The following is a 24,699-nucleotide window of genomic DNA, read 5'->3' as shown; positions in this document are numbered from 1 at the left end:
AGGGATGGGCAGATTCCAAGCTCACCTGGCTCCACCCTCTCCGATGGTCGAGGGAGGGTTGGACCTTCCGAGGAGCTCCACCCCGGGCTGGAACATCTGGGTTAAGACACCATTGTCCTGCTGTTACAGGAGGTGAGTTCTGTGGCCATCTAGGGACAGCTGCAGTCCCCAAAGTCACCGTGGTGTGGCTGCCAGCCCAGGTTCTGCGGTCTCCTTGAGACTTGGAGCCAACCCTCTTAACATCCTACAATGTGAGTCCACCAGCTTACAATTTGTTTCCAGGGGAGAGAGAGAGGAGGCGACTCTGGTGGCTCCCATCCCTCTCCCCCAAGTCCATAGTTGCCTGTTCCCAGAGCCAGGGCCTTGGAGGAGTGAACCGGAACCCAGGTCCCACCCTGATCTGCAAGCTGTGATGCCTCAGTCCCTCCGCCTTGGCCACCAGTTAGGCTTTGGGCTACTTCCTGCCCTTGAATGTCTCTCAAAGGAGCTGAGAACTTTCTGGGGGATGGACTCCAGACCCCCCATGTCTCTCCCTTTCCTCCTAACTGTCCCCTGACAAAAGCTCACTGTGAGCAGCACCGATCCGCCTCACAGTGCAGGGCTTGCGCACAGCTCAAGTCCTCCAGTGGGGGGGGCCCATGGGTGCCATCTGTCCTCAGGGGCTTGGTGAGTCCAAACCTCACTCCTGCCTTTCTGTGCAGGTCGCTTGACCAGCCCCACCAGAGTCGTCTGCAGTTCTGGGGAAGAGGGGCGGGTGCTCGCTGAAGCTTGGTGGTTGGGAAGGAGCAGGTGTCTCCTCTGGATTTCTTCAAGCTACTGATCCGCGGAAGCTAGGGCCCAACGTTCTTAGTGTTGCCTGCCCACGTCCCCTTCCCCACCACCCTGAAGCCCCCTGACCACGCGCCTCTTCTCGGTGATCAGCGCCATCTGGGCTGCCGGCTACTCCAGGGAGTCACTGTGTTCCAAGCCCAGGTCGCTGACATTCGTCGTCTGCAACTCATCGGCCTCCTCCTCCAGTTCTTCTTCCTCCTCCTCTTCCATTTCATCCTCATCCTCCTCTTCTGTCCCGTCCAACGAGTCATCGTGTGCGGCCATCATGGCCTGCTGCATGGCCATGGTGGCGTTGTCTGAGGACAGGGACTGCAGGTTGTCCAGGTTGATGGAACCTACATGAGAGAGGAAGGCAAGGGTCAGGTCCTGGAGCCTCCATGCTGGACTCAGTTGAATAGACTGACTTGTGGGGGAGCGGTGAGTTCCGAGGCTGGACAACGCTTCCCCATCCATTCACTGCTAACCCCCACCCCGACCCATCCCAAACAGCAGCCCCCCCCCCAGTTTCTATTTCCTGAGAATTTTTGACATGAAATGTTGACTTTCTAAGAGCTCTCTAAGGTCAGCATTACTATCCCCACGCTAAAGGTGAGGATGCTGAGTCTCACACAGTCTCAAGGTGACCCATGATGGAGTTGAGATTTTCTCCTTGGTTGCTCTAGCTCAAATTCTGTTTATTTCCCCTGTATCTCCAAAGAGGCGTGCCCGTCATACAGGAACCTGGTCTCAACCACAGAGATGCACGGATACATGAAGGTTGTACCACGCACGCACACCTCCACTCCACTTCCCACACAGAGCTATCTTCACGCGCCAAGCTATAAAATGTCTGGCTCATTGAATTATTCATTGTGCACCAGGCGACCGGCAATTAGAAAAGTGTATATGGAGGGTGTGATGGAGAAGCTGGGGAAACAAAGCTCTTCCTGGCCTCCGTTCACAAGCCAGCTGCCTGCCTGGGTATTTATAGATGGCCCGGCTCTGGGGAGCTGCGCAGGCACTGATGGGTGCTAAGGAACTGAGGATGGGTGTGGGAGCGTGGAGGGGGTTCTGCTTGAGCAGTTCTCCACTCAGATGACCATGACTCCCACTCGTGAGGTTCCACTTGGTTTGTTAAAATAGATACCGAGCAACCCTTCTTTTGGGCTTTGCACACATCCTTCTATGGAGATCAGGTAGGGTGACTATTGGGAAGCAAGTGTCTGTGCCCCTTGAAGCCCAGGATCCCAAAGGAGGCCCAGGAGGTCCCCACCAGCCCCCAGGGTGGAGTACACACAGTTCTCACCATCAGGGTTTGTCCCTGGGGCACCGCCCTGTTGCTGCAGCACCCCAGCGGCAATGGAGTTGGGCCAGAATCTTTGGGTGGGCCGGTGCTGTGACTTGATCTTCTTGGCTTTAGGGGCAGGGTCTGGGTTGCTGGCATCAAGCATGGGCTGCAGAATGCGCCTCCGGGCATTGATGAACCTGCCCAGGGGTGAAGGTGGAGGTCTGGTTAGTCACCCCCTGGGGGCAAGTGGATGCATGCATGTGGGGGTGGGGTGGGATTGGAGGGGTGTATGGAGAGGGCAGTGCTGCTCCCAGACTCTCTGCGCTGAGCCATCACAGAGCAGACAGTTCTGACCTAGGTGTGAAAGGTCAGCAAGGAGAGGAGCCCTGGACTCTGAAGAGCTCAGGGAATCACAAGGGGGCTTGGTGACCCCAAGGTTTCATGGGATGAATGTGTGAGTGGAGTCAGAAACCTCAGCTCCAGACATGTCAGGGTTGAACACAGAAAGGAAGAGCCTTAGTCAAGGGTATTGACCTCTGAATTTTCTCCAGAGGGCTGTGAGCTTGGAGCGGGGGCCCTGAGTCCTGGGTCCACTCCCACCCCGCCATACCTGACTGAGCCATCTGTGATAGTCCAGCCAGATACAGCGAAGGGGAAAATGAGATCCCTGTGGGGTCGCAGTGGCTCACTGTTTCTCCCCTTCCCACTCCCAGATTTGCGGAATGTTTCAGTTCATTTACGTGGATGGTGGGGGGTGGACCAGTTGACCACTGGCGACTTCTCCAGTCCTTGGGTGCAGGTGTTCCTGCATCTCTGCAGTGTCAGCAGGTGAGGCTGGGCTTTCTAGTCAGAAACTTCCAGTATTGTTCCTGCCACAATTTCCCAGCAGAGGGCGCTGAGAAGCTGCAGATGAAGTTCTAGGCGCCTATGTAGAGTCTTGCTTTTGGCTTCTAACCCAAAGGGGAGGGCCTGTGTGGTAGCTGGGCTGAGACTGGGGCAGGGCTGGGCATTCCAATCTCTTATCTCTCTCTGCCGAGCACGTGACCCCTGGGTCGAGGGCCTATAGGTAGGTGATGCTCACTCACCAGTTATTTACTTGCAGGAGGGTGAGGTTTGTCTGGGCTGCGATCTGCCTCTTCTCATCCTCCGTGGGGTAGGGGTGCTGGAATGAGAGATGAAGGGCTGATAAGGGGATGGTATATGGTGGTCTAGAGACTCCTAGAGACCATGTCCATGTCTCAGGCACTATCCTGGGCCAGCAGACTCAGGGGTGGAAACTCAAAATGACCAAGTGTAATGTCTGTTCCCCAAGATCAGTGGGCCTAGGCTTGGAGGGAAGCTCGTCCATGCCTATGGCTCCACATTCAGGGCCATCCAGCCCTCAGTGCAGCCCCCCTGATGGCAGACCAAGGTGGTTTCCCATGAGTCAGCAGTTTATTACTGTAGCTTCCCAGAGGCTTTCACAGCCTTCTCACGGCCCTTATTGTCACCCCCAGTGGGCAGGGCAGGCATTGTTAGTGTTTGGATTTACATTGGCACCAAAAGCTCTAGAATGCCAGAAAGTGGTACTGTAAATAGGGTAGATGAATCAATCCAGGTTAAATTAACCACTTCTGAATATGTACTGTGTGCCCAGATTTATGCTAGACCTCCCAGGAGTGAGAAGATCAATATAATGATAACTACTACTTGTATAGGACTTTATAACCTGTAAAGTATTTTCAAGCACTTAATTTGATTTAATAAGGCATATCACTGAAACTTTGTAGGGCACACAGATTAGGGATTGTTATTACCACCCGACAGATGAAGAAACCAGTGTCCCCCAGATGAGTTTGGAACCCATCTTTCTATTACTTCATGATGCTGCTTGATAAGACAGAGTGGTCTCTTAGGGTGAGTGAGGAAGAACTAGTGTTCGGGGACTGCTGGATCCCCTCACTCTTCAGTCCATGGATTGAGACACGCTGGTCTCTCTTTATTAGACTGCACTTCCTGAGGGCCAAGACAGTGTCTTATTAATTTGCCTTATTAATAAATCTCCAGTGCAAACTAATACATGTGCAAACTATATATAGACAACTGCTGGGTGCAGGGAGGTAGAAACCAAGTGGGTGGTGCTGTGGCTGGGTTGTGGACATCATACAAGCTTGAGCTTGTAGGAAGAAATGGGTATCAGCCAGAATGCAGAGAAAGCTGAACAGGTCACAAAAGAATGGGGGAGTCTGGGTTGGCAGTGAGAAGGGGTCCTGCTGGGTCCCCCTGGGTGGTGAGCCACATGACAAGTGGTCTATGCATCTTTCCCAGGCTCCTCACACAGCACCTGGCAGACATGTGGTAATGGTGTGATGTGTGTCTGTGCCTTGCCTCGGAAGCTAGAAGGGAGACTTGGGGGACACTTAGGGAAGAGAGCCAAGCCATCCAGCCTCTTCAGGCCAGGATCATTCTTCATGAGTGAGATGGTATTAGAAAGCAGTTCTTGGCTTTCTAAAATCCCAAAGTTTGGGTCTCACATTCTGAGCTCAGGTCTGACACTTAACCCTACCTCACAGAGTCATCTAATGATGAAATGAAATTAGAGGTGTAAAGTGCTCAATAAGAGGCTGCTCTTCATACATTTATTACTGAAGGGTGAGGCAAGGAGCTTAAAGCCCTCTAAGGAATGACTTCGAGATCAACAGCCTTGGTAGCTCCCTCGTTATCAATGACAAAGGAAAGCAAGTTCTTCAGTGGCCTCTGCATGCCCTGACTGAAGCAATTAGGATCAGGTGTTGTTTTCATGCACACCTCCGACCCTGAAGGCCAGGCCAGGGCTGCTGGGACTCTCCAGTCCTACGATATTAAGATTCTAACAAGAAGAAGGCACATCAGTGTCACAGGAGCCAACTTCATCCTGATTGGGAAGCAGCAGCAGGAGGCTGGGGAGACAGCATGCAGCCCCCGGGGCAGAGAAGCAGGGACACTGTCTTCTGACCCTTTCTGGGAATGGGGTGCCTCAGCCCTGCTCCCCCACTCCGGGGAGTGCCAGTCTCCCCATCATGACCAGGAGACCAGCAGACCCCATCCATGGCCAGAAGGTCTGAGAAGACGGCAAAAATCTGGCAACGTTTTGGCCTTCCAGGCCCCATGAGCTCCCTTCATGCCCCTTTCCCTCATTCCCTCCAGGGGAATGCTTTCTCCTACTTTTCCGCCAAATGTATTTCTGAACTTCTGAGAAGACCTTCACAGTCTAAATCCTCTGTGAGGCCCTTCCCAGCTCCCTGAGGAAAATTTAGTCATCCATGCACCTGAATACCTGAATAATATGGTAATAAGTGTCTCCCTGCTCTACAGATGTGCCCGACTTACCGGTGGCTTCACTTGAGGTTTTTTCTATTTTATGATGGTTTGAAAGTGACAGGCACTGAGTAGAAAACATACTCTGAATTTTGATCTTTTTTCCCCCTACCTAGCACTATTCAGCGTGACGCCCTCCTGTGATGCTGGGCAGTGGCTCCCAGCCGGCCACTCCAGCAAGGGGATAAACAACTGACGCCCCACAGTGTTTTGTGGCCAGCATTTTCAACTTGTGATATTTTCCATCATGTGATGGGTTCATGGGGATGTAACCCCAGGGGAAGTGAGGAAGGATCTGAGGTGACTGCTGCTCCCAGGTGGGGACAGTCTTGTTACACATGGGGTCTCTGGCATCCCATACCTGTAACAGGCAGCGTGGGGTTCAAGGCTGTTGTGTGTATAGCAGAGAAGGAGCTGGTTGACTTGTTTCCCAAGCACAGCAAGGTGGGGAAGCCACCAGCTTGTGAGAGATACCTCAGCTGAGAGAGAGAGAGAGAGAGAGAGAGAGAGAGAGACCCACTCCCCCGAAAGGGTAGCGCTTCTGTGCATGCTGAGCACCAGTTGGGTGTGGGAGGAGGGTGGGCTTTGTATTCAGGTGGGTCAGATGCAAATCTTTCCACTACTAAAGGCCCTCAGGGAAGGAAATCTTTCAGCCTCCCTGGAAGGAGATTGTTTGCTGTTTCTAAAGAGGCCATGGGCCTCCCTGGTGGTACAAGGGGTTAATATGCAGCACTATGAAGCTAGCCATAGCCACTGCAGCACAAGTTTGATCCCCAGCCAAGGAAGTGACCCATGGCACAGCAGACCTCTCCTGTCTTGTCTTTGCTCCCCTCAGCAGTGTATTTCAGTCAATCTGCCACTTCTGTTCCCCACTCTGTCTCTGATGAATCCTTTAATCTGTGACCGCACCTCTGGCCTGTACCCCAGCTCTTGTATGCATAAATAAATAAATCTTAAAATAAAAAAAAAGAGGCCATGGGTGCGGGCCTCTATTCTCAGTGAGCTCACACAGGCTAACATGCCTCCATTTAAGGGGGAGGGATAAGAGGCAGAGTCACCCAAAGTGGCAGGCGGTCTCTTTGGAGAAGGATATAAGCCTTGAATCCTCCCCCTGTCAAGTCCCACTGCCCAGCTTTCCTGGGACCAGTGTCCTGGGAGTCACGTGGTGGAGGCCCAAGGGGTGAGTAGCAGCACTTGGCCTGGCTTTGGGGACAGGTGTGTGGGCCAGAACATTCCTGGCACCATGTCTAAGAGCACATAGGAGTAGTTCAGCGTGCCCATGCCTCAGACCAGATGATTCCTGAGGACAGAGTCAAAATAGTCCTGGCCCAGGCTTAGAACTTGATTTGGTCAGTGCTACTTTTAGCACACCAAAAGGCTGGGGGCCAAGGACAGGAAGAGGAGCCACACAAGCTCATGGGGAGCCACCAGACTAGGGCTTCTCTCTGGTCACTGTGTGGAGGACTCCAGAGTTGGGAGAGAAGCTCGCTGGGAGTGGACAGTTCTTCCTGGAAGAAGAGGTGCAGAGGCACCAGAAAAGCCAAGACTCTTCTCTGGGCCATTTGTGTCTCCCAGGACGGGGTGTGCTTCCCTGTGGTAGGAGCATGGACAGTGCAGTGCCCATCAACCAGCTGTGCGACCTTGGCAATTTGTTATTTCCAGTCTTCCAGACTTATTTTCCTCATCTTAAAATGGAAATAACAAAGTAGTGTCTGCCTGGGAGATGCTGCAATGGTTTCCTGAGATGGTGCAGGTAGAGCAGGCAGGCCCTTGACTCCCTCTGGACAAGGTAGTGGAGCCTCTCAGCACCCGAATAACCCAAGTCTCCAGGAGGGAACCAGTTTCTTATACAGTAGGTGTCGCACAAAGCTAGTTGAAGTGCCCCTGACATCTGATCTAAACTCTTTCCCACATTTGTGTGGTCCCGTAAATCAAGTCTCATCTGGGCTCAGTAGAGGCCGAAGGCATCTCTTGGTTAGGTTGTGCCTGGGCTCTCGGGCCTGAAGGGAGCTTAACCAGGGCTGGGTCATAGGACCCTGGGCATGTCTTTCGCTCAAAGACAAAAATTGTCCCTGTACCTCCTAGTCCTTGCAGATAACCACGAGGCTGGCCAGGCCCCCAAGGGGCACAATACACAGGATGCAGCAGCCTGCTGGGGGCAGTGGACTGTGCTGCGGGCAGAGCCAGGGCCCGGAGTCAGCGTTCCTTTCCCATTTCCCTGCTGTAGCCAGCATTGCAGGGCTCGGCTCCACCCTCTGTCCCTTCCCACTCCTGCCCAAGTGTGGGCGTGTAGCCTGCTGCTGGCCACGGCTCTGTGGGTGCTGCCTTGCTCTGGGGAGGGAGGTGTCATGGAGGGAAGATGGTGAGGGACCATGAAACATCAATGGCAGGATGCACCCTGTGCTAAAATGAAGAAAGAAAAGAAAAAGGGGCCTCCCCGGTGGCGCAGCGGTTGAGCACTGGGCTGCGAAGCTACCCCGCAGCCTCTGCAGCGCTGGTTCGATCCCTGGCCACCGGTGAGGATCCCACGTGGCGTGCAGACCTCTCCTGCTGCGCTCGCTGCTCCCCTCAGCAGTGTATTTCATCAGTCTGCCTGTTTTGTCCCCTGCTCTGGCTCTGGTGAATTCTCTCACCCTCCCGTTCTTCTGACTGTACCCAGTGCTTGTATATATATATATATATATATATATATAAAAAGAAAAGAAAAGAAAAAGACTCAAGAATGGAGAGAAGCACGTGAGCTGTCCAGGGCATTTCTCTGTGGTCTTGCCCTTGCTCTGACCCGCTTTTCTTTTATTTCCTCTCTTTTTTTACTCCCCTGACTTCTTGCAATTGTGCACACACAGAAAAAGACAAAGAGCTAGAATATATAGCTTCATGCATTATCAAACCCTGGGTGACCACCACTCAGGCCCCCAAATAGGATACTACTACCAGCACCCCAGAAGCCCCCAATCTGTCCCCTTCCAATCACTACCCACAAGGATATCCTCCCAAAATATAACCTGATTTTTATGGTTATTACTTCCTTGCTTTTTAAAAATGATTTTGCTATCTATGTTACATCCTGGAAGATTGTGGTATAGTTTTTTCTGGAATTCGAACCTTCTCTCAACAGAGCCCTGTGGCACGCAGTGATTCATGCCACAGCACAATTGTGAGGGTCATCGATGGTTGTTCTATCTAATGGTATTCTTCATTTTCATTGCTATCTAGTTTTCCATTATAAAATCTACTGTCTCCCGCTCTTCAGCCCCCTACAATCTCAAAACGAACCCCCTGCCTCCTTAACCTGCTCCCAACCCCCTAAGCCCATTCAGAGCTCTGAGTGCCCGACCCTGGATTCTGCCATGGTGAGAGGATCTGTTTAGTTACCTATCAACCAGTAAGGCAGGCTGCATGGTTTTGAGAAAAGGGACATCCCACCTTTCCTTTCACCCCCATTCTCATCAGTGCCGAGGAAAATGCCCGACTGGGGTGACTGTCCAGTGTCTCTGTGAATGAATGAACTCAGGAACCCAAGGGGGTCACTGGTGTGTGTCCCCATTCCCTTTGTGTGTATCTGTGGGTGTGAAGCTGAGGGGTTAGCAGTGACTTAGACTCCCCAGGAATTCTACTGGGTCAGTACATGCCTTAGTTATTAATAGTGCTGTTCCTGCAATTGACTGCTTCATGCATATTTGTGGGGAATGGGGAGGAGAAGGCTACTTAAGATTCTTCCCGGCACACGGGCCAACTCCCCAGAGGAGTCTCAGAGGGGAGACTTAGGTGGGGACATGGAGTCCGGAGCCAGCTGCCTGACTTCGAATCCTGGTTATCACCCCATTGGTTACTTAATTTCAGTTTCCTCTTCTGTCAAATGGGACAAATAATTCTAGGTTATAATACGGGTGAAATGAGTCACTATTTGGAAGGTGTTTGGAACAGTGCCTGCTACAGTTTACGAGGCTTTGATAAATAAATAACAAGTAAAACAGACCTGCCCTTTGGTGCGTGGGGCTCCCCCTCTGCAAAAGCCACAGGCTTCCTGGAAGATGACACAGGTCTGCTGTTCCAGTGACAAAGGTATAGACGTGACCCTCTTTGCAGACGGCCTCCTCTTCCAGCCACTGGGGCAGCTCTAGCCCTACGCACACCTTTTCTTCTAACCTGGATCTCAGGCTTCTAGGGGGAGGCTGAGAGGTTGCGCACCTTCCCTGGCTAAGTTCAGGTGATATCTTTGAAAGCCATAGGCTTCTGTGAAGTATTAATTCAAGGGTCTCCCACAACCCCTCTCTTCTCAACTCAGATCCATCCAACCCTGCAGTTTACCAGCCTACGGTCAACAAGGCTCAGCGTGGATGGAGGCCCCGGTCTCTCCCCCTTCCCTGAGGCCTCCCACACTGCTGAGGGGGCCAGTGTGGTGTGGCTCTGGGGCTACAGCTGCCCTGGCACACCTTGGACCTCTCTACCCTGCCTGCCAGTTGGAGGGCAGCTTCTGGGGAGTCTGATCTCTCTACATGCCTACAGTCAAGGGTGGGTGGGCAAAAACACTCATGTCACAGGAAGGAACCTGGGACCTGATGTCTCTGTGGCACAGAGGATTCTTACTGAGAGCCCGTTTGGCATGACTACCAGTCTCCTGGTGTGCAAAGCTCTGCAGGTGCACATCCTGAGCAACAGGGGAGACATCAAGACCAGGACCAGGAGCACATACTTCCCTGGGCTCCAGGGGTGGCGGGGTTGGGTGGGAGAGAGAAGTGGATTTCATGCTCACACAAGTAGGAGGAAAGGTCTGTCTTTAGTCAACAAGAATCACAGGCCAGACAGGAGCTGTCCCTTATCTAAACACTCCTTCTTCTCTTCCTACCCAATCCTAAATGTCAGCTTTCCTTCCAGGTCTGGCCCAAATTCCAGTTACTCCTCCAAACCCTAGTCACTCACACTCAATATTGCACCGAGCCCTGGGGTCCACAAGGCCAGCCTCTCCCCTGGGCTTAGAAGCCTTTGGACTTCCAGCAGTGCATCCCAAGGAAGTTGCAGGTGTGCAGAGACAGTGCTGTTCACAGTCCCAGGGGTGGCCTGGCAAGGTCGGGGGCAGAGGATCCCTATACAAGCAGCTTAGTTTTGCTATCATTTCCTACATGTAGGGAGGCTGCCCTTTGCTCTGATGGTTGAACTCGGTCTCCCTCCTACTCATGCAGCCAGAGAACACCTCTGAGGTCACACAGCACTGCCAAAACAGCAGTTTCCACCACTTCTCAGTGGCTACATTTTGGCTAAGTTTATAGAATACTCTGCAGAAGTACCTGCCATGTTTTCTTAATAAGGTCTCAAGGCACCTCAGGTAGGCATTATTCCCATTTTGCATATGTCAAAAATGAGCTGAGAGGGTAAAAACACTGGCCCAGTGATTGAGGTAGTAAAGAAGGAGGGAATTCACAACCCCTGGACCTTTAAATACATCTACCTCCTCTCTGCACTGCATTTATCAGGCACCGTGTTCTTTAACCTTATTGATTATCTTCACCATAGGTAGGATTACTTATCCACTTTACTAAGAGGAAGTTAATATCAGAGAAGTTCATTGACCTGTTCAAGCTGATATTGCAAGTAAAATATGGAGCTGAACTCAATCACAGTTCTGTCTGCCTCTCAGGTCCTCGTTCCTTATACTATACCGCACTGCCCTAAAGGAGCACATCACATTTTACAGGCTCCAATGTCCCCATGGCCTACTCCATCCATCATATGACGTGTTTTCTGTTAGAATCACATGGACAGAAGTTGCCGCATCCATGCTGCCCTTCTCTGGACACAACTTGTCAGGGGATCTTTGGATATCAGATGTCCATTCTGGATGCATAATTCTGGTATGTGTGGCCAGCACAGATGGTCAAATGCCTCTCACCTACATTGATTCCTCCATTCTTGAAGCCCTGGAGCGTGTGTGTGTGTGTGTGTGTGTGTGTGTTGTGTGTGTGTAACAGCATTTCATTACATCATGGGCTGGCTGCTCATGATTATGTATATAATCCACTCCCCAAATTAAGTGATCAGACCTTAAGTGTGGAAATGATGTTTCATATCTAAAACTTAGGTTTTAGTGGACAAATATGCTCCTTGGAACTTGGATCACATTTTCACATAGAAACAAGTTGTTTTTAAAAACAGGTAGCGTCAGGCCTCCCTGGTGGTGCTGGCAGTTGAGTGCAGTGCTGTGAAGCTGTCCACAGCCTCTGCAGTGTGGGTTTGATCCTGGCTGGCCAGGGAGATTCCCACGTGGTGTGGCAGATCTCTCCTGTCTCGCCCCCTGCTCCCCTCAGCAGTGTATTTCACTCAGTCTGGTGAATCCTCTCACCCTCCTGCACATCTGGCCTGTACCCAGGTTCTAGTATACATGATAAATAAATCTTAAAAAAAAACAAAAACAAAAACAGGTAGTGTCCCAGGCTAGTCCCAAAGGCTAATTTCAATGAAAGATTTATGTTCTGGTGGAAAGGGTCCCACAGGATGGAGGAAGAACAAATAAGAGATTTCCTCTACTTCTAAGGGATAGAACTCAACTCTTGTAAACCGTGATATTGGCCATCACAGACTTTGTCTCTTGTCCCTCTTTTGTGCCTGCTGACACTTCCTAGTCCTTCTTCTCTCAAGCCCAGGTCCCTTATATTATCCCTCAGTGGGATTCTGGATATGAGCTGCTATCCTCTGGGACTTCAGGGTCAAGTCTCCTAACACTATGTTCTCAATGATGCAGATAAAGCTTTCATCAGGTTGTCAGAAGGCTCAATGGTGTAAAAGAGGTGAAGAATAATTGCCAGAAGTCTTTCTTCTGACACTCCATACTGGCTGGCTGTCTCAAAATGCTGTGTTAAAAATGTTGTCATCTTTATCTTCCATCAATAGTAAACACTGGCACTCCTCCCATGAAGCTGAACTTAGCTAGATGGGAGCAGAAAAGTCAGCTTTGGAATTTATACTAAGCTGTGAATGAATGATGCCACTCCTTCCTTAGGCATCTGCTTTTGACAGGGATTGGATAATTGTAAATGGATTTCTGAAAAGTAGAGTTTCAGAGAATATGACAAAGTTAAAGGAAAAAGTAAGTAGCAGAGAAGAAATTCTAGGACAAAAATGGTTCAGTCTCTCTAAATTTTTTTTTTCTTTTCAAGATTTCTTATTTTCCTCGAGGGAATTCTGTAAAAATGTCAAGATTTCTCTCAGCACTTTCCAAGGTGGGGCAGTTTACAGGAACTCCCAGAATGAGACTGGAGGCACTTGTAGCCATAACTGTATCTCTGTCAGGACCAAGTACTTTCTTATCCAACATCTTACTCTATCTTCACAACAGTGCTATGAGATGGACATCGTGAGTTCCATTTTACAGCAGAGCAAACTGAGGTCTATTGAGATCAAGTAACTCAGACCAGATTCCCTCACTAGTAGTGGGACTGTGAAACCCAAATCCAGATCCTGCCACCAGTTATAGTGTCCTGTCCACAGACCACACTTTGTGTTTGTAAAAGATATCACCCTTCCTATGGCAGCTGCTCAGAGGGATCCCTTAAGTGGGTCTGTGACAGGGACTGATATATAATTCCTATAGGGCTTAATACAATGCCAGCACAGGTGACATGGCATGCAAAAAATATGGAGTGAGTGATGGTGATGCCAAGGGTCTGTGGCAAGTGACTGGGCTCCACCCGCCCCCCATCCTCCATGACCTGGAGCCCCTGTGCTGTCCCCATGTTTGCAGCAGCCTGTGGCACCCAGTGGGGATGAGCCCAGCACATGAGCCTCTGGGGCTACAGATGAGGATAGCTGGGATCTGACAAAGAGTCTTTAATAGAACGACAGGCTCCAAATCATGTGTCATTAGCACAACAGCATTACTCAGAAGCCAAAAAGTGGAAACCACCCAAGTATCCATCAGCTGATAAATGGATAAAACAAAATGGGATTTAGCCATACAATGGAACATTGTTCATCCATAAAAAGGAGTGAGGTACTGACACATATTAGAATATGGATGAAGCTCAGGGAAATGCAAATCAAAACCACAATGATACCATCTCACACCAATGAGAATGGCCCATATCAGAAAGAACAGAAACAACAAATGGTGGCAAGGATGTTGAGGAAAAGGAACACTTGTATACTGTTGCTGGGAATGTGGACTGGTCCAGTGCATATGGAGAGCTCTGTGGAGGTTCCTCAAAACACTAAAAAAGGATCTACAATATGACTTAGCAATTCCACTCCTAGGCATCTACCCAAAGGACGCAAAAACACTAATTTGAAAGGAAACCTGCTCTCCTATGTTTATGGCAGCACTGTTGACAATAGCTAAGATATGAAAACAACCTAAATGCCCCAAAACAGATGACTGGATCAAGAAGATGTGGTATGTACACATGATGGAATATTACTCAGCAATCAAAAGAGATAAACATGCCATTTGTGGCAACATGGATGGAGCTGGAGAGATTATTTTAAATGAAGTGAGCCAGAAGGAGAAAGCTAATTACCAGGTAATTTCACTTATTGTGGAGAATAAAGACACCAAACAAAGGATCAAACAAACAAACTTTAAAACTGACCCAGACTTTGAAGCTGATCATGGATCTGAGGCATGGGGGATGGAATAGTCGGAGGAGGAAAAGCGTGTGGGGAGGAGGGAGCGTTTGGACTCTGGGGAAGGACTTTGGGTGCTTTGGTGGTGGGAAAACTATGGTGACTCCATCTGAGGGGAGAAATCCTACATTATGAAAAAAAAGACAGGGATGTAACATAATGGTAAGTTATTAATTTAAAAAAGGAAAGAAAATGTATAGAAAAAAAAAGAATATAAGTGAAACCTGAGAACATTCTGCTAAATGAAAGAAGCTGGTCACAAAAGATCACCTATTCAGTGACTCCACCCCTGCAGAATATCTAAATAGGCAAATGCATAGAGACAGAAAGTAGATTACAAGTTTCTGAGGGGTAGGTATGTGATGGCTAATGGGTACAGGGTTTCTATCTTGGGAGACAAAAATATTCTGGAGTTTGATAGTGTTGAAGATTGCATAATTTGTAAATCTACTAAAAACCTCTGAATGATGCAGTTTTAAATCATGAATTTATGATGAATTGTATTTCCATTTAAAATACTGCCAAATCAAACAGAAAAGGTCTCTGGTGCCTTTTGAGCCCTCAGCTTCTGTGATTACAATGGAGACTGAGCCAAGTTCCTCAACTCTTGTGGCCTCATACAACTGGGGTGTACTGGGGTGCACCGGGGTGGCAGTGAACAGGGTACAATGTGACCTTGGCTGACTGCCATGCCAGACTTGTGGATGTGATGGACAGAGAAGGGAGAGGTAGGAAGAGGCAGTAAGGCACACCACTGGGAGGGCTGAAAACTAGGGCTGAGCATATAAAAATCCTAGCACTCTCCCTGCTGAGAATCGGGGCTCCCCTTGGCTTTAGCTAGATTTGTATGGGAGCCAAACATGGAGGCATACTTCTCTAGGGGCCATGCAGAACTGGTTCAAATCTCATGGGATCTTGGGGAAAGTGTCACCTTTGCTGAAACTCATTTTATTATTGGTGAAGTGAGGATAACACTAGCTGCTACCTCCTCGGCCAGTTGGGTGGATTAAATGAGACCATGCGTGAAGATGCTTAGCACACATCTGACACATGCCAGTGATGACGGCATGTCTGCTCTGATGGGTGACTGGGCCTGCTGGGGCTTGGTTTCCTTTCTGGGATCTCGGCACACAAAGAATATTCTGAAAAGCTGCTCCTGTGCTTGGGTGGCAGCACAGAACAGTCACATTTTAGGATGGAAATGAGCAGAATCCCCTGGCAGTTCCAGGGAGGCTGGGATCTGGGCAGAAGGAGGGGCAGGCTTGGGGAGGAGGAGCTGCGGCTCTCCTTCCATTCTCCATGGAGTGGACCTTTTGCTGGGGTTTCCTACCCGGTCAGGGTTTACTATGGAATGATTGCTTCTAGCAGGAGTTTAGCTTCTTGCGACTAAAATGCAATAGCAAGAAAATATCACCACATTCTTCAGGGACCCAGAAGCAAGCAACTAATGGATGAAACCACCCCAATTTCACTTGCAGCCTAACAGCAAAATGGCTCTGGGATTTAACCTCCACATCAAGAGTATTCTATTATCTGAATACATTTCTGCAGCTGCTAATGCCACAGAACACCGGAAATGACATGAAGCCACAGCCACAGGACAAAAGCAAACAAAGAATACCAACTTCTTCCCAAGGGCAAGAAGACAACAGAAACAGCTAGTTATTTACCATAGAAGTTTTTGTAACCCATCTCTATTAACCAAGTTTGCAGATTCTTCTGTAAACCATTAGCACTACTGTTTACACTGGCCTGGATGTGGGCAGTAAAGTTGTAGAATGTTCATTGGCCTATGTATCTTTTTAGAAGGAAGTCAGTCTGGTTGTATCCATACTGGCTTATACCAGATATACATGTTATTGCAATTATGTAGCTTAATTAGCTATTCTATAAACCAATGAAATACCAGAGTAAAAACAAAGAGTTATTATTCTCTAAGAAAATTAAATGGAAAGGTTTGGAGAGATGGATGACTCAAATTTGCTTAAAATGCTGAACAGTTAGAATCAGGTGAAGCAAACTTGTAAGAGACTGGAATTCATGATAAAAATCTAGAAAAATCCTGAAGTCAGATTACTTCCTAGACATCGAAGTTATTTTCCCATTTTAAATAAAGATGGAATTTGTAGATGTTAAATGAAAGAGTTTTGTGCAAATAAAATGATGAACTTTAACCAGAAAAAGACCTTGACCCGACATTAAAAGCTCAGCAAATACATACATGTGTATATCTTCTGCATGAAAATAAAACGTTTTAATGGTTGTTTCTTTCTTCAACCAACTTTCAAAGTTAACCAACCAAGGAATTATTTGTCCCCACTGTACTGGATATGAGAACACATACTATTTAATGAGATCTGCTCCTTTTCATACCTTTTCTTCCTGTCTTTCTGAAAATTGAATAGCTACCCTATTTCCAATTTGATACAAAGTTATATTTCCCAAGAATTGCAGTCTCAGAGTTGTTCCTCAAAGCAACCAAGAGGGACTTAGAGCTGTCAAATATGTTTGGGGAAAACAGTCAAACCCTCTCTTCTCTTGGGAACTCACAATGCCTCTTAGTACACTATGAATAAAGAAATAAGCTAAACTTGGCATAACCCAGAACTCTTGGATGGGTATATCATCCGTAACATCCTATAAAAAGCACACAGGGCCCACAGAAAAGGTATAATGTTTGATTCCTATTCCTGAGTAATTTACAGCTGAGTCAGAGCTGTAGACATGTGGCTTTGACATACACATATACCCAGAACAGGTAAGTCACATAATCAGTAAGTCTCCTCTAGGGTTAGTATCCTCTTAGGGTTAAGTGACAGCAAAATCAGTAGGTGTTATAGATCAGAACAACAGGTCAGTCACCCACCTCTAATAAGTTTTCACAACTGTTGGGCCAAAGCTTCAAATACTTGTTCTTGGTCCACTGTTCTAGAAAGTTCAGAGAACTCACGTTTCTCAAGTGCAACCATGTGTGGGCACGATTCTTTGTATGTTACCTCATTTACTTTTTATAGCCATGGAAAATGGGTGTCATCTTTTTTCAAAGAAATAGAATCAGAGTGATGGCACAGCTAATGGGAGGGCCTCCATCCACACCCCTGTCTACCTGTCTTTTTTCTACCGTGCCCAAGTGCCAAGAGCCTTCATCGTTCTTTCCTGAGCTGTTGGGTGGGCATGTGTGTGCCCACCTGTGTCTGAGTGGCCAGGCTGAGCCATCACACAGCCCTGCAGAGGACAGCAATGTTGCACTGTGTCCCTAAGTCTGAACTTGTCCCCATCTGTTTCCTTTCCTCTTCCAGAAGTTCTGGATTCTGATTTTGTAGGCTCAGGGGCCACTATCCTGTCTCCTCTTGGGCGCTGTGAGAAAGCCATTAACTGGAGAACTTTGCCAGCATCACATGCTTTATTAACAGTCCCCATATTGAGTGCATTCTGAGCTGGAGAGGGCTGGGGGAGGGTGTGGCAGAAAGTCTAACTCATGTCCTTCAGCAAGTCCTCTCCATCATTCCAGGTCCCTTTTGAGTGGCCTTTCTGGATCCCTCCTTGACCTTCATCTCTGTGCTCAGCTACCCTCTCTCTTCGGTTGTCCTCTGCCTTGCCAAGTCTGGCTGGCAGTAGCCATGGGGTGGAAAGAAAGACCCTGAGCCACAGAAGGTGCTCACCAGGAAGGGGGGGAGAGGATAAGGTGTGAATTAAGGTTCAAGGAGAGAGGTGAGCACAGCACCGAGGGACTGAGAGGGAGACCCTCCAGTCCCAGACCGAAGTGTAATCTCGGTGGTGAGCTGCAGCCGGGGAGTGAGAGGTAGCAGAGGCAGGACTCCAAGACTTAGGTGCTGCCCTGGATGCCGGGCTCCCCAGCAGGGGAATTTGTCTTGCAGCCTCCTTTCCCTCCTACATTTACCTCCCAACCCTCCAGTGAGGTTCTAGGTGTGTTCACATCAGTCTTCAGAAATGCAAGGGGTAGAAGATGGGGGAGGCTGGAAAAAGAACCATCATTTATCTAGCATCTCTGTGTGCCAGGGGCTTTGCTATGATGCCATTGCTTCACCAGAATCTTCATAAGAGATGACTGTGAAAGTGGTATGGAGATTCCTCAAAAACTAGAGAATAGAAATTCCATGTGATCCAGTTATCCCACTTTTGGGTATTAACCCCCCAAAGACAAAAACACTAATTTGAAGAAACAGATACACCCTCAAGTTTACTGCAGCACTATTGACAATAGTTAACAACTGGAAACTGTCCATTAGTTGAAGAAAGAATAAAGAAGATGTGTTTTATTTACACAATGGAATACTATTCGGCTATTAAAAAAAAGATGAATTCCTACCATTTGCAACAACATGGATGGATCTGGAGGGAATTATGTTTAGTAAGATGAGTCAAACAGAGAAAGACAAACACTATGTGATTTTATGCATATGTGGTATATAGAGAAAACAAACAGATGAACTAAATAAAAGAAAAATAAGTTTTTGGCCTATGAGAATAATTAGTGGTCACCAGAAGGGAAGATGGTGTGTATATCAGGAAAAAGAGGATTATGATAGAATTGGAAGGATAGAAATTAGACTTTTACTGGTGAAATTAATGTGTTTTATATATATATATGTTGATTTTCAATGATGAACTTATATGAAGTTACAATGCAATGTTACTTTAGCAAATCAAAAGAGACAGGCAGATGAGTTTACAGAGAAAAGGAAAGACCTAGATTGAACCCAGGAACTTTCTAGCATATCTGCAGCTAGTTAAACATCTCCATAGCACAATTGTGGAAACGCATCTAGATCCAAGGTGGGGTTGGAGGTCTCCTGTGCTGTCCCCACCTTTGGTTCCACAGTGGGGCTCAGGCTCTGGGCTTAGGGGTCGCTCTTCCTGTGGGTGGGGCAGGGAGCTGTGACAAGGGCACAGGCTGGCAGGGCCATCTGAGCCTGTTGGCTCTCTGACTGTGGAAAACTAGCACTGGCAGGAGTAGTGGGCACCCCCCCAGGAGCTCCAACCACTGAGTCAGAGCTGCTCCCAGGGGCCCCAGGCTGAGCCCGCCCCAGCTCCCTGGTGCCACAACCAAGCTCTGGGTGTCTCTCTAGCCTCCTCTCTTAACCTCAGCCTTCCTTCCTGTTTCTCTAAATCAAGTTACTAGGCTGTGCTTTCAAAATGTGCTTCCCCAGCAAAGCACTGATGTGGCCCTGAGTCCCTAGAGTTGGGGGGTAGATACATGCGGGGGAGATACAGAGCTCCTGCCCTTCGTCTATTACCACAGCAGTTCTGTCTGTTGCTGGGTGCTCAGGCCCAGCACTTCCAGGCAGGTCCTGCAGATCCCCAATCTGAGAACCACTCCCGAGGCCCAGGCTCCATGGCTTCTAGAGGCACTCCCGTTATAGATGAAGAGTTGTTGATTGACCAGCTGACTGATTAATGTCCATGATCTATTTGATTTCCCCCTGCTCCCTGAAGAAAGTTTCCTTTTCCTCCTGGCTCTTTCCTGTACTTTGCAGCCCAGTATGGCTGTGATCCCTTGTACTCATCTAAATTTGCATATCTACATATTAGCAGGCTAGGCCTAGGCTGCTGGGAACCTGTCTGTGCTCACAGGATCTACCTCCCCCTCCAGACACACACACACACACACACACACACACACACACACACACACTCAGCCAAGACAGAGCAGACAGTGGCAGCATCCGTGGCCTTTATTTATTGCTCCGGCCCTTGAGTGGTGTAAGGGGATTTCAGGTCAGTTTTGAAGTCCTTCCTGACATTCAACCAAATGCCTGTTTGTGGCCGCTCACACCTCACACACACACATAACTTTCCACATGTTGGTTGGTACCCTAGAGCAAGCCACCCGCAGCAGGCACCTTATAAACATCCAATTTAAACCTAGGCCTTGTCGTCTTTTTATGAAGGGAGTCAGGGTGGTGTGTGAAAATGATTGTGCTGCTTCACAGCTGAGCTGGTTACATACGAAAGCCTGGGGCTCAGCCTGGCTGCCCCAGGGGCCTGTGGTCTCCACTGCCCCTCACCACATCTGGCTGCTCTGGATAGAGGGAAAGGGACACACACCCTCTGCTCCTCCAGCCATGAGGACTTGGGAAATGGATGAGCCCGGTGGAGAATCAAGATTTTCTTACTGTCCTCTATGGAGAGGGGCAGGATGAACATGGCTGCCCGCAGGAAGAGGGTTCTGGATGAGTAACCACAACTCTGGCCCCCACTGTACCCTTGCCCAGTACCTAACTCTCTTCAAATATGTCCCTGTGCCTGCATTGGACATCACAGCAACAGGCACTAGAAAAATCTCCCAGCTGTAGGTCCCTCTGACCTGGCTTCCAGAAGGTGACCTCCTATCAGAGAGCTCTCTTGGAGCCCATACCCCCTCAGATCTGGAGATAGCAGCAGAGTTGGATACCCAAGGGGTTATTCTTACCCCGAGCTGCTACTCCACGCCCCCAGCACACACACACTCACCATGAGATGTTGGAAGAGCCAAGAACGCATTATATTGGTGGCATGCTTGGGCAAGACTCCTCGTTTGTTCTTGGACTTCTTATCCTCATTGTCCAGGAGGGAGGTGAGGTCAAGGTTAACCTTCAGGGCACGTGGAGAAAAAATCAGCATCAGCAGCCTGGCGGGCCAGCAGCTTGGGACCTGTTGCCATAGTGATGGCAGCTCGTGCTGCCACTCCCCTTTCCCAGCTCATTCTTAGGGCCCTGGGGAGGTCACCTTTTCCGTCACCCCACATCAGCCCCTTAGAGGAAGGGAAAAAGAGAGAAGGAAAAGGAAGGGCGGAAGGGGGTGAAAGAGGAAACAGGACATGCAGAGGGCAGAGGAGAGTGAATTTGCCATAAACCATCCAATAACAATTAATATCTGTGGGATCCTTTATAGCTTACAAAGCGATTTGCTATGCTACGGTTAGCCCTCAGGACAGCCCTGCAGGTGTGTAGGGCTGAGTGCAGTTGGTGCTAATCCTGCTTTTGTGGATGAGCACTCTGGGACTTGAAGAGGTGAAGGTGACTTATTCAAGATGAGAGCTAATATCAGAGCTCAGGCCTCTGACTTCAGATCTTCCTCCTGCCTATCCCCTTGCATGTACACAAATCCCAGTGAATTACAGAGTGGCGTGGATTGTAGAACAGGAGTAGGAAGTGCAGGACCTTATTCTTATCTTTCCTACTCTGGGATGCAGTGAAATCTTAAGAGTTGATAAAATCCTGCATGAAGTGGGGGTCACAGCACTCTTAGGGGCTAATGAGTCAGTTGTGCAAAGGGCCCAGCAGCCAGTAGCTGTGATGCCTGCCCTCCCCTACCCCATGCCCGTGCCCTCACACTCACCTGTGTGTTCTGGATCTGGATGGCTCCCTGGGGGATTGCTTGGGTGACCACCTGACCCTGGGAGGTTACCATGGTAACCGGCTGGTATAAGGCTCCACCTGAGGAGACAACCAGTTTTGGGGTCCCCTGCTATGGGGGTGGGTAAGAGTGAGGATAAGCAGGGTTCCCAATTCCTCTGGCCATCACATGTAGACACCCTCTGCTCTGGAGGTATTCAGCCCTTGTTGGAGAGGGGTAGGTAGGGGAGGGGTGTAGACCCTCTGGTGGGAAGGGTTTGGGGGATGATGGCGGGACGCTAGCCTTACTTGGTTTCTGAGGGGCTCATGAGGTTTTGACAAAATAGTTCCAAACCATCACAGTCAGGTCTTTGTGCCCACCAGCTAGAAACATACAGAACTCAGCTGGGACCCCCTTCCTGGACAGGGAGCACCCCCTCCCACTTCCTAGAACATTTTGTGCAGTTTCCTGCCCCCACCCTGTAATCACTTCAGGATCACCAGTTCGCCTCCCAGGGATGTACCCCACAATCCCTTGCACCGACCTGACACCACTTGTGAGTTGACGGTCGTCATGGCGATGTTGCCCTGCTGGAGCGCTGAGGCTGGGACCACAATCCCCTGGGGGTTATTGGAGACTCCAGACATGGAATTGGGGGAATTCTGCAGGAGGTCCTGGCAGTAAGGGAGGTGTGGTTTGTGACAATGTCACTAAGAGCTTAGATGCCACAGCCCCAGATTCCTCTTCTCCCCTGTCCCCTTCTTGCTTTCCCTCCTCCCACCTTCCTGCTTCTCCCAGACCCTGATCCAAAAGCAATTCTCATGGCTTCCTAGAGAGAGTGAATAAGGAGGCTTGATATTAAAAGCCAAGCAGCCAGTCATTCACTTAGCTGTTCTATTTCCCTGCAAACTGGAGACATGACCCACCCCATCACCCAGGGGTCCCCCACTTTGACTTCACTTTGGACTTTCCAATCTTGATGTCTAGATTCCAACCCCAGAGATTCTAATTCAATCATTCAGGGGTGTGATAAGATTTTGGGGTTTTGGAAGCTTCCCTAGGTGAGTCTAAGTTGCATCTAGAACTGAGAACCAGGCTTTCCCTGCTTAGCATCTCCCTGTCCTTCACACTCAACTGTCTCCAGCCCTTTCCCTGACCTCTCCCCCAGGACTCTAGTCCTGAGGAATGGGCATCCCAGTGTTCATTTAGCCTAACCTCAGATACAAAGGGGCCATGAACATTTTCACTTCGGCATCTGTAGTGCCTATCTCGGTGTCTTGCACATCGTGGCTTCTAAAACATTTATTAAATAATAATAAAAAAAATAGCTGTCCTAGGTTTTTCATAACCTGTCTTCTAGGGTGTCTTATAAGAACCTCAGCCTCAGCCACCTTCTGGCACATTTTATCCATTCCCTCCCCCTTCTCGGGCTCCCAACCAGAGCCCCAGCACCAAAAGTCTCCCTTTGTCCCATATTGTCACCCTGCCAGCCCCCATTTTTCCCTAGGAGACAATCCTTGCAGTTTGTCTTATGGCAGCCAAAGCAGCTGAGGTTAAGATGACCTTCTCTGGCCTCCTTCTGGCCTCACCAATCCTGCTGTGCAAGGAAGTGTTTGGACCCAATGTTGAGGGATCTGGCAGGAGTGGGAGAAAGTAGCCCTCCCTGCTGGGCCACGGGCAGGTGCTCCAAGTCATGAGGCAGGAATAGGTAGGGTGTGTGAGAGGGCAGGAGCTTCTGGCTGTATTTGGAGAAAGCCAGAAAGGTGGTGACTGAGGTGTCAGGGAAGGAGCCTTAGAAGACCCGTGTAGGTCTCCTGGCTCACCTCGCCCCCAGTTCCTCATCTGAAACAGAGATGGGACCAGGGAACCTGTCCAGGGCCCACCCAGGGCTGATATCCCCAGGCTCCAATTCTGGAATCATGAGGCCTGAGCTGTAAGGGTTTAGACAGGTAAGCAGTTCATAGACTTAATGGGGATCCAACATAGAAAACGGGGGCCCTGTTTTCCCAGCATTTGCTTTAGGACTGGGAGAAGCGTGTGCTTTCAGTCAGCAGGGAAAGTCCAGAGTTTAAAAGGAGGAGAAACACGCATTGGGAGGGAAACTCGAGCCAATACCTAGTTGTACAGAGACAAAGTTAAAATATCAAAGCCCCAGGGAACAGCTATGGTGAGTTGCCACCCAGACCTTGGCACCCGGAAAATTGGTAGAGCCTCTTAGGAAGTGGCAGAAGGCAATGATTTATACAGCTCACTCAACCCAGCCAATGAAACCCTCCTGGGCATCTTCTCTAGAGCTTCCCTTTTCACCTTTCTGGGCTGTCCCTGAATCCAGAGCTGCAGGAGCATCGCCCATAAATAAGCAGCACCCGGGCATGGGGAGTCAGCTCTCCCTCCTCCACCACCTGCTGCTTGGCTTCCTGGTCTGTCTTCTGGGGGGTGGGGCAGGAGGAGGAAGGAGGCCTCACTTCTATTCTTGGCTCACCTCTGCTATTGTGACCTTGGGGAAGGAAGAAGGTGGTTCTTGCCTTGCCTCCTCCTTCCTGGGACTCTATGAGAGCCTCCCAGCCAGTAAGGTTTATTCTTTCAGCAGAACTTATATCTTCCTGTTCATGCAGGTGAAGCCCCACACTGAGCCTGATAGGAGCCCAGAAACTGGGAAGGCCTTTAAAAGCCAGATAGCTCTCCTCCAGGAGGTGTAAATAAGGAACGGAACCTTAGAAACCCAAGTTACTGTCTAGTTAGCAACTATAGGGCTAGAACCCAGCTCTCCTTCCTCCCCATGCCAAGAACTGGGTTGCAAGGTGCTCCTTGAGCCACAGGGCTCAGTAAGTAGTTATTGAAGGAAAGGTGAGTAGATAAAGCCAAATCAAACCCAGAAGGCCGAGGCAGCCTGGGCACCAGCTTAGTTTGGGAACCAGCCGGTTATGGTCCTCCTGTGTCAGGCCCAGGAAATATTGAGGCTGGGGTCTACTTGAAGGCTGAGCTTCCCTATCCCAACATCCCAGCTCTGGTTAGGTATTGATGTCATCTGAAGTCAAAGCAAACTTGGAAGATAAATTTGATAGAGGAGGGGGTCCCTCCATACCACTCACCCTAAAACTAATGGAAATAACTATTCCATAATCTCTTATTTGGAAGAGATTATGAAGGAGCATCATGCCTGGGTGCGCCTCACTGGTGAAGAATATTTGGGAATGTCAAACATGAAAAGGTATCCCTAACACTCTTTCCCAAACTATGCAGCAACACTGGGAAAACACAAGACAAGCCAGTAAATAAATATGAGATGTGTGCCTTGGGCTCAACCAACA

The 24,699-nt window shown here is 49.2% G+C and overlaps 1 protein-coding gene across 6 annotated transcripts in view; it reads right to left on the bottom strand.

Annotated features, from left to right (window-relative positions):
• Window positions 1–872: 872 nt before the first annotated feature.
• PKNOX2 (PBX/knotted 1 homeobox 2) overlaps window positions 873–24,699 on the bottom strand; it is a gene marked incomplete at its 5' end in the record, with an annotated part of 73,983 nt that continues 50,156 nt past the window's right edge. For 2 of the 6 annotated variants that reach the window (XM_084250817.1, XM_084250819.1), the window contains 6 exons: window positions 873–1,166; window positions 2,117–2,295; window positions 3,184–3,260; window positions 20,525–20,644; window positions 21,392–21,489; window positions 21,933–22,062. In XM_084250817.1, the coding sequence (XP_084106943.1) occupies window positions 940–1,166; window positions 2,117–2,295; window positions 3,184–3,260; window positions 20,525–20,644; window positions 21,392–21,489; window positions 21,933–22,062 (831 nt within the window). In that variant the 3' untranslated portion in view covers window positions 873–939. The remainder of the gene's footprint in view (window positions 1,167–2,116; window positions 2,296–3,183; window positions 3,261–20,524; window positions 20,645–21,391; window positions 21,490–21,932; window positions 22,063–24,699) is intronic. The other 4 variants (XM_084250821.1, XM_084250822.1, XM_084250818.1 and 1 more) reach the window with 3 other exon arrangements.

Source organism: Talpa europaea (genome assembly GCF_964194135.1).
Source record: "Talpa europaea genome assembly, chromosome: 12".
Lineage (NCBI taxonomy): Eukaryota > Metazoa > Chordata > Mammalia > Eulipotyphla > Talpidae > Talpa > Talpa europaea.
Note: the sequence above shows the minus strand (reverse complement) of the source record. Positions and strands in the feature narration are given on the sequence as shown.